The sequence below is a fragment of the Eriocheir sinensis genome, unplaced genomic scaffold, assembly GCF_024679095.1.
Source record: "Eriocheir sinensis breed Jianghai 21 unplaced genomic scaffold, ASM2467909v1 Scaffold564, whole genome shotgun sequence".
NCBI lineage: Eukaryota > Metazoa > Arthropoda > Malacostraca > Decapoda > Varunidae > Eriocheir > Eriocheir sinensis.
Genome location: NW_026111903.1, coordinates 172501 through 182500, shown reverse-complemented (window position 1 = coordinate 182500; position 10000 = coordinate 172501). Strand labels below are relative to the sequence as shown.

The 10000-nt window shown below is 45.1% G+C and overlaps 1 protein-coding gene across 1 annotated transcript in view; it reads right to left on the bottom strand.

The window, feature by feature from the left end:
* LOC126993116 (protein gooseberry-like) overlaps positions 1 to 10000 on the bottom strand; it is a 52203-nt gene that overhangs the window by 1569 nt on the left and 40634 nt on the right. Inside the window, exons 5-8 of the mRNA XM_050851972.1 lie at positions 3061 to 3284; positions 1709 to 1874; positions 946 to 1133; positions 268 to 524 (exon numbers count right to left, since the gene is read on the bottom strand). Coding sequence (XP_050707929.1) covers positions 282 to 524; positions 946 to 1133; positions 1709 to 1874; positions 3061 to 3284 — 821 coding nt within the window. The 3' untranslated portion in view covers positions 268 to 281. The remainder of the gene's footprint in view (positions 1 to 267; positions 525 to 945; positions 1134 to 1708; positions 1875 to 3060; positions 3285 to 10000) is intronic.

Below are 10000 nucleotides of genomic sequence, written 5' to 3'. Positions count from 1 at the left end.
CCCTTTCCTTCCCTTCCCATCCCTTCCCTTTCCTTCCCTACCTTTTTTTCCTCTCTCTTCCCTTCCCTTCCCTTATTTTTCCTTCCCTTCCCTTCCTTTCGCTTCCCTTCCCTTCCCTTCCCTTCCTTTCGTTTCCCTTCCCTTCCTTTCCCTTATCTTACCTTACCTTACATTACCTCACTTCCCTTCTTTCCCCTTCCTTTCCCTTTCCTTTCCTTTCCTTCCCTTCCCTTCCCTTAATCAACACCCCCAACACCTGTGGCATACCTGTACAAGGGCGGCTAATACCAGGAGTACATGGGCGCTGGGAAGTGCTGGGCGGGGGTGCGGGCGTGGTGGAGGCCGTGGGGGAAGGGCGTGGGGGCGAGGGTGGGGGCGGCGCTGGGGGGCGAGCCGGCAGCGCCCCCCATGGCCCCCCGGAGCTGGTTGGAGGCCCATGAGGAGGGAGGGGCCGAAGTGAGGGGGGAGGTGACCCCGCCCGGCGCCCCCCCTGCTCCCTGCCCACCGCACATGCCCCCTGCGCTCTGTTGGTGTGTGGGAGAGAGAAGGGAGGAAGAAAGGGAGGGAAGAAGGGTGAGAGAGAACAGGAGTATGGGAAGGAGAGTAAAGGGATGGGAGAAGAGGAGAGAGGAGATAGAAAGGAAAGAGAAAGGGAAGGGGAATGGAGAAAAGAGGAATGGAAGAAAAGAAGATAGGATGAGAAGATAAGAAGGAAGGAGAGGAAGGGAAGAGGAATGGTTAAGGAAAGGAAGGAGAAAAGGAATTAGAGGAAATATAAGGAAGGAAGGAGAAAAGATGGAAGGAAAATAAAAAGATATTAGCCATGATATAAAAAGTAAAACAAAAATAATGAACTCACAAAAATAATCCAACTCTCTCTCTCTCTCTCTCTCTCTCTCTCTCTCTCTCTCTCTCTCTCTCTCTCTCTCTCTCTCTCTCTCTCACCTGGTGGCCGATGAAGGGCGAGGTGGGGCAGGAGGAGGAGGTGGAGAGGGCGGCGGCGGCGCTCATGGCGGGGTAGGAGGCAGCGGCGGCGGCGGCGGCGACACTCATGTTGGCAGCGCGGGCCTCGGAGGCGAGCGACCCTTGGTGGAGACCCGGCCCTCCGCCCCCCTGGTACAGACCTGACCCATCTGGAAAGAGGGAGGGAAGGGAGAGGAGTGGAAGAGGGTGGTGAGGGGAGGAAAGGGGAGGAAGAGAAGTAGTGTTAGATATGTATGAATGGGATAAAAGGCGTTGTGTTGTTATTCCTTTGTTTTCCGTTTGTTTTCTAGATTTATTTACATATATTTTATATTTTTGTTCTTTCCTTCCTTGTCTCTTTATCATCTGTCTCTTCTATCACACTTCTAGTCTTTTTCTTCCTTGATTCCTTTACATATTTTTGTCATTTTATTTTTCCCATATATACTTCATTTCCATTATGTCCTGTCTGCTATCCCATTCCTCACTCTCTTGTCCTCTCTATGTTCTGTCTTCCATTCCTTTGTCTCTTGCTTTTTATATGTCCTTTCTATCTCACTCCTTTCTATCTTGTTCTTTCTTCCTCCTTCTATCTATTCTGCACTTTCTTCGTAGCTCCTCCATTCTTTTCTGCTATTCCTAATCCTTTCTCTTTCATCCCTTTCCCTCCCTTATCCTTTCTATACCCCGTTATGTCTTTTTCTTCCCGCCTAACCTCTCCCTATCCTCCCCCAGCGCGCCTTACCCTGGGCCTGCGCGGAGAAGGTTGCCCCTGGGTCGGTGAAGCCCTGGAACACGTAGGAGGAGGGCGCGGAGTGGTAGGACATCGGCAGGCCCATGGCGTTGAAGTTGCTCATACTGCCCGACGCCATCTGCTTACGAAGGCGCGCCCGTCTGTTGCTGAACCACACCTGAGGGAGACAAGGAGGCAGGTGTGTGAGTGTGTGTGTGGGGGTGTGCCGGGGGGGGGGGTAGAAAGGGACATGGGGGAGAAGGTAGGGGAGATGGATGAAGGGGACATGGGTGACGAGGGAAGAAATGGAGGGAATGTAATGGGTGATTTTGGTTAGAGGGAGAGAGAGAGATATGGGTATGTTTGGAGGGAGAAGAGAAAAGGGAGAAGAGAAAGGGAGGTAAAGAAACGTATGAATTGAAAACAGAAGAGAAATGGAGAGAGATGGAAGGAGATGAAGGGAGGAAGGAAGGAAGGAAGGACGTGAGGGAGGAAGGAAGGAAGGGAGATATATTGGTGTGTTTGAAGGGAGAGAGAGGGAGAGGTGATGGGGTGGAAGGGAGGTGAAGGGAGGAATAGGGAAGGGAGGAGGAGGAGGAAGAGGAGGAGGAGGGTGATAAAGAGGGGTGGGAGAGGTAACAGAGGAGCAAATCAGTCTCTCTCTCTCTCTCTCTCTCTCTCTCTCTCTCTCTCTCTCGTCCATTATCTCCCCCTCTTCGTTTTTATCCATTATTCCTATTTTTCTCTCTTTCATCGCCTTTCTCCCTCTCCTCTCATTTGCCCCCTCTCACTTTTTTCCCTCTCCCTCCCTCTCCCCGCCCCTCAAATGTCCCTTCACCCTTTACCCCTCATCTCCCTCCCTCCCTTATGTCTGTCTCTCTCCCTCTCTCTCTCTCTCTCTCTCCACCCTTTCCTCCGTTGTGCCTCCACCCTTTCCTCTTCTCTCTTCGTTTGTATATTTATTCCCTAATTTATTCTTTTTTCCTTCTTTCCCAATTCAATATTTTCATGTTTCAATTTTTCTTTCTTTCTCTGTCTCTTTTTCCTTCTTTAACTTTTCCTTCATCCCTTCTATCCCTTCCCTTATCCATCTTTCCTCCATATAGCTTTCCTCTCTGTCCTTTCTTATCCTCTTTCCTCCTTCCCTTCATCTTCCCTTCTCTTTCTCTTCTTCCCTCTACTTTCCTTCCTTCACATCTCTCCCCCAACACCTGTATCCTTGCCTCCGTGAGTTATGTTCTCCTCAAAGCCTCTCTTTTTTTCCTTCCCTCTATCCTTCGTCCCTCTAAACCTGTCTTCCGTCCTCCTACATCTATCCTCCGCCCCTCCATCCCTATCCTTCCTTCCCTCACGCCTCCACCCACCTGTATCCGCGCTTCCGTCAGCTTGGTCCTCTGTGCCAGCTCCTCGCGCGTGTAAATATCCGGGTACTGCGTCCGCTCAAAGGCCTTTTCGAGCTCGTCCAGCTGGTGCGCCGTGAAGGTGGTGCGGGAGCGGCGCTGCTTCCGTTTCAGCATCATCTGCGGGTCGTCCTCGTCCTCGGAGCCCCCATCGTCCACGTCTGAGCCCGAGCTGGCGTTTTTCATGGCTGGAGGAGGAGAGGAAGGAGTTGAGTGAGGTGGGAGAGGGTTGCGCAGGGATAGCGTATAAGTCTTTGGGGCTGAGGGGAAAGGATGAAGAGAGTGGGATGGATGGAAAGATGAGTGGGGTGGGAAAGGGTTGCGTAGGGATAGCGTATAAGTATTTGGCGCGAGGGGAAAGGATGAAGAGAATGGGATGGATGGGAAGGAGTAGCGTGGGTTAGAGATGTGAGTTAGAGTGAATTAGGGATGTCGATTAGGAATGTCAAGTGTTAGATTATGTTAGGAGGGTCAAGGAATAAAGGAATATGTATTTAGGTTTTCAAGGCTAAGGAAGGAAAAGGAGGAGGGATGTGAGAGGGATGTGAAGGGATACTGTGCTATGGGTTTAAGGAATATGCTAGAACAGGTTAGAGAGTTTTCAATCCTACAATGGCTTTATGAATTAACTATAATGAATTAATTACTTAGGTGTTATTGTAAGGTATTGCTATAGGAAAAATATATATAAGTAGACATAAGTAATGTTAACAATGTAGAGAGATAGAGAGGATGTGTGTGTGTGTGTGTGTGTGTGTGTGTGTGTGTGTGTGTGTGTGTGTGTCATTCCTCATTTCCTCCCAAACGCTTCTGCTTCTTGTTAATTCTCCTCCCCCTTCCTTCCCTCCCTCCTCTCTCCTTCCCTCCCGCCCTCCCCTTAGATTCGTCAAGCGACAGGTGATGTTCGACAGGTAAAAAGACATCAATCATCTCACGGACGGAGGGAAGGAGGAGGAGGAGGAGGAGGAGGAAGGAGGGAGGGAGGGAGAGAGGGAGGGAAGGGTGAGGAATGATAGAAGGATGAAGTTACGAGAGGAGAGGAAGAGGGTTAGAAAGGAGGAGAGAAGGAAAGGAAGGAGGGATAGAGAATGGAGAGAGAAGGGAGGGGAAAAGATAGGGAGGAATGAGAGAAGGATGAAGGAAAAGAGAGAAGAGGAGGAGGTTGAGAAAAATGGAATTAAAGGAAGGATGGAGAGAGAGAAGGTAAATAAAGGAAGGATGGAGAGGAGAGGAGACGAAGGAAGGAGCTAAGAGAAAGGAAATGTATGAAAAGGAGGGAGAAAGGGAGAGTTTTACACATATCCATTCATTTCTTTCATTATTTTCCCTCTATTTATTTACCTACACCATCCCATCACCGTCTAATTCAACCTCTATCATTTATTTATCTCAGACTCGAACGCTGCCTACTCATGACGTCACGGAGAGCCATCAGCCAATCAGAGCGCGAGGAAGACAGTCCGAGAGCAACGCATCAACCAATCACGGGCGAGGAAGGAACATGTGACTTGAGGCGCGGAGGGAGGAATGAGGAGAGCAGAAAATGGCTTGCCCCGATAATAATCACCTTTTATCTCTAATTATCTTCGCCATCCGTGACTCTAAGGTAAATACTCGCCTACCTGGACATACCTAGATCATTAAGGCAGGTAATTAGTGGGGTGAGGTGAAGAGATAATGAAGGGAAGAAGGTGAAATAAGGCGATGTTACTGTTTATATAATTTGAAGTTAGTCATTATTGTCGTTTATTGTTACTTATCGCGATGTGAGTGATTTTAAAGTGGATATTCTTGCACTTAAATGAAGGATAAATACTAAATGAGTGACTAAAGGTGTTTAAGTAAAGGAATCGCAGAGGAAAAGTGAGATTATGAAGTTGTGAAGCGACTATAATGTTTGTGCGTGCGTTAGTGTGCGTTATGGCAAGTGCGTTTTGGATTATTGCGTTTATTGGTGGTGATGTTGAACTATCACCACCACCACCAACACCTCCATCACCACCATCACCTCCATCACCACCACCAACACCTCCATCACCACCAACACCTCCATCACCACCACCAACACCTCCATCACCACTTCCATCACCACCACCACCTCCATCACCACCATCACCTCCATCACCACCACCAACACCTCCATCACCACCACCAACACCTCCATCACCACCATCACCTCCATCACCACCACCAACACCTCCATCACCACCACCACTTCCATCACCACCACCAACACCTCCGTCTCCACCATCACCTCCACCACCTCCATCACCACCAGCAGCTAAGTAAGTACCCATCTCTATGTTTTGTTGTTAGATATTTTTTTTCAGCAAATACATATATAAAACCATTGACTATATCTTTTGCCTTGATTGTCGTTATTAGATATATATTTTTTAATACATTGTTTCAAGGTTTCTCTCCGTATATTTCTTTTCATAGCCTATTCCATTTGATATAATTAATTTTTGCAGTAAGTACCTAGACAGGCTATTGATTATTATATATCTTCCCATAATGATTTTTCTCTTACGTTAACGTTTATATTGTTGCAAGCTTTCCCTTCCTATATATTTTCTTATAGCCTATTATGTTAACGCCTATATTATCGCTAGCTTCCCATTCCTGTGTCATAATTATCATAGCCTACTACTACCTTTGACAATTTCTTTTTGTTGCAGTAATAACATATTCGGTATATTAAGATGTTCATTATATGCATCAAGGTTTAATTATTCTCTAACATATTAAAACGCTAAAACGCTCATTTAAATTTTTTTCTCAACTAGGCTATTTGTTCTTTTTAAGTGATGTCAGTTCTTGGGTGGAGTAAATTCCTACCGATATATCTACTATATAATGTATACCATGCTTTTAACTGTTACCTCATTCACTTTAACATCGATTCCATAGTGTTTTAATAGTAGGCTTGACCTTTTCCCCCACGAGCTTTCCGTTAACCTATAGGAGAAGTTCAGAAACTTTATTATTTTTAGGTTAAGATTTATAATACAGGAACGACTTGAACACCATTGTTGATCGTCATTTATAGCATTCTTGTTGATAAGCCATGTTAATAATTGTATCTTAAGATTAACTCATTGATGTTCTGAGGTATTACAAGTGCTACGTTTTCATAATTAATAATAACTGTGTATACCTAGATAAGGTTGACGGTATTTTTTTATATAACGTCCTTTCTGGTATAATATTTACGTATACTTAATACATACAATCTGTGTGTCTTAACTTTCCTCACTTTTCTTATATACCGTGAAATTGATATTAGTTGGTCTGTTTTTTTCTTTCCATGCATACTGTCCCAAACTGTTTATGTGTTTATTGATGTTTTTTTCTCATATATTTGGCATTTATTCGTAGTTTATTATTGCTACTGTTTTTATATATATTTGCACTTTATTGAACGAAAAAATAGATACCTTCCCTATAAATCCGTACATGAATTTCTCTCTCTCTCTCTCTCTCTCTCACACACACACACGCACACACACACACACACACACCTAATTACGCCACACGATTTACTGGTAATATTAATCACTATTATGGGAGGAGGAGGAGGAGGAAGAGGAGCAGGAGCAAGAGGAGGAGGAGGAGGAGGAGGAGAGGAAGGTAATATGTCAGACGTGAGAGAAGTAGAAAGTTATGAGATACATATTTTTAGAGAGAGAGAGAGAGAGAGAGAGAGAGAGAGAGAGAGAGAGAGAGAGAGAGAGAGAGAGAGATTGAGGTAGTCATAAAAAATTTTGTAAAAAGGAAGGCATGATCAGGGAGGAAAGTTGGAGAGGAAAGGAAATGGAGGAAGAGAGAGAGAGAGAGAGAGAGAGAGAGAGAGAGAGAGAGAGAGAGAGAGAGAATGATGGGAAGGTAAAATTTGTAATGGAGAATGAGGGAAAAAAAGGTGCTGAGAGAGAGAGAGAGAGAGAGAGAGAGAGAGAGAGAGAGAGAGAGAGAGAGAGAGAGATTGCGGTCAGGGTCCTGCGAAAACAGACGCTCCAGACCATGTCAACAAGCAAGATGGCCGCCGCGGGGCATGAGAGAGAGAGAGAGAGAGAGAGAGAGAGAGAGAGAGAGAGAGAGAGAGAGAGAGAGAGAGAGAGAGAGCAAAAAATTAGTGGGTAAAAAAAGGAGGGGAAGAGGAGGTGTACATATAATATATCGAGCGGTGTGCGTGTATGTGTATGTGTGTGTGTGTGTGTGTGTGTGTGTGTGTGTGTGTGTGTTTCAGTTTATTTGTTTCTTCTTGTATTATTTTTTGTATGTACGAAATTGTTTGCTTTACTTAATTTCATGTTTTCATTCTTTTCTTTATTTTTTCTCTTTTCCTTTCTTTATTTTTAATCGTTTCTTGTTCTTTTTACTTTTTTCTTCCATTGTGTTTGTCTTGTTAAACTTATTATTATTATTATTATTATTATTATTATTATTATTATTGTGAAGAGAAACAGTAACACGCAACAGTCAATCCCATATACTCACATTTCCTCCTCCTCCTCCTCCTCATAATTCTGTCTCCCCTTCTATTGCTCTCCCTCTCCCTCTCCATTTCTCCCCCTTTCTATGTAACTGATGGGGCCCTCTCATGTCCCATAACTCTCTCTCTCTCTCTCTCTCTCTCTCTCTCTCTCTCTCTCTCTCTCTCTCTCTCTCTCTCTCTCTCTCTCTCTCTCTCTCTCTCTCTCTCTCTCTCCTACACGTACTACTACTACTACCACTACCACTACTACTACTGCTATTACAATAGGCCTATACCATACATATATTCAATGCGGTATTCGGCTCATAACAAATGTAAGGGGTCGGTGGGCCGTATGGAGGTAAGGGGCGGAGTCAAGGGGGAAAGGGAGTGATTATGGGAAAGGAAGGGAAGGAAGGGAGAGGAAAGGGAGGGTAAGCAGAAGGGTGGAGATTTGAGGGGAGTGGCGATGTAAGGGAGAGAGAAAAAGGGGAGAGAGAAGGAAATGGAGGAGAGGAAAGGAGGGAGGAATGGAAAGGGAGGGAAATGGCGGTGTAAGAGAGAGAAAGAGAAGGAAGAGAAAGAAAACTGAGGAGAGGAAGAGAGAATGGGGAAGGAATGGAGGAAAGTTAGGGAAGGAAAGGAGGAAGGAATGGAAAGGGAGGGAAATGGCGGTGTAAGAGAAAGAGAAGGGAGAGAAAGAAAACTGAGGAGAGGAAGAGAGAATGGGGAAAAATTGGAGGAAAGTGAGGGAAGGAAAGTGAAGGAAATTGTGATGTAAGAGAGAACATGTGAGGGGAGGAAAAACATATGAAGGGGAAAGGAGGGAGAAAGGAGATGGGAGGAGGAAATGGAGGAAAGGGAGGGGAGGAAAGGGAGAGAATATCTAAGTTTTTCGACAGATGGCAGTTTTCTCTCCCCTCTCCCACGCCCCTCAAGATGGATGGAGGGAAAGAGGGGGAGAGAGGGAGAGAAAGGAGAGGAGAGAAAGGGAGAGAGGGAGGGAAAATAGGAAGATATATTCATTGAGGGGAAACAATGTGTGTGTGTGTGTGTGTGTGAGAGAGAGAGAGAGAGAGAGAGAGAGAGAGAGAGAGAGAGAGAGAGAGAGAGAGAGACTGGGGCGACATAATATAAGGTTAAAGAGAGGGAGGAGGAGGAGGAGGAGGAAGGTAGGGAGGAAGGAGGGAGAGAGAGGGAGAGGAGGGAAGGGAATGATAGATAGATTGATGGACGGGAGAGAGAGAGAGAGAGAGAGAGAGAGAGAGAGAGAGAGAGAGAGAGAGAGAGAGAGAGAGAGAGAGAGGAAGGAGAGACTGACGGACGGAAGAGAGGTAGAGGGAGAGGAGCGAGAGGGAGGGAGGGAGGGAGGGAAAGAGGGAGGGAGCTTATCGTAACTCATTTTGATATGAGGTTTGTTTACACATATCCTGAAGGGAGGAGGAAAGGGAGGGAGAGATGAAGGGAAGAATAGGGAAGGAGGAAGGAGGAGGAGGAGGAAAAGGAAAGGTGGGAGAAGGAAAGAAAATAGGGAAAGAAATATAGATATTGTATGGAAGGGAAGAAGAGAAAGGAAGGAAAAAAAGGAAGAAAATGGATTAAAAGAGGAAAGGGTAGAGGGAAGGAGAGAGACGAGAGAAGGAAAGAGAGTAGTAAAGTAGATAAAGTAGATAAAGGAAAGGAAGGAGAGAAGTGAAGGAAAAAGTAGACTATAGAAAGTAAAGGTAAAAGGAAAGGAAAGACGAGATAATAAGAGGAAAAGGGGAGAGAAAGGGAATAGGTAAAATAGGGGAGGGAGGGAGACAAGAGAACATGGAAGGAAAGGGAAGGGAAGGCAAAGGGAGGAGGGGAAGAGGAGGAGGAGGAGGAGGAGGAGGGAGGGATGGAGGGAAGGGACGTATATTTCACTGGTCTAATGAGAACAATTAGGATGGAGGGAATATTTTCACCGCCTCTGTTAGTACACAAGAGGGGAGGGGGAGGGAGGGAGAGAGGGAGGGAGAGGAGGAGAGAGAGAGGAGAGAGATAATACATGACTTATTTGTAAAACTTTATGGTGTTAATGTTTTTCTTTTCTTTTTTCTTCATCAATTTGTCTTTATATCGATCTTTATCCATTTTCCATCTATTCATCCATCAGTCAGCGTGTTTATCTATATATCTATCAAACTATCCATCTCTATCTGTTTATCTCTGTCAATATGCCTTTCTATCTGAGTCTATCTATTTACTCTCAATTATCATTTATCTATTTTCTCACGTTATTCCTTCATTCCTTTCCTTTCCTCTCTTCAGTCCAACATATCTATCTATCTATCTATCTATCTATCTATCTCCCTATCTATTCGTCTTATGTACAGGAAACAAGAAAATTCAAAGCACAGAAGATAAAAACAAAGAAAACAAAAGAAAACGAAGAAGCAGTAA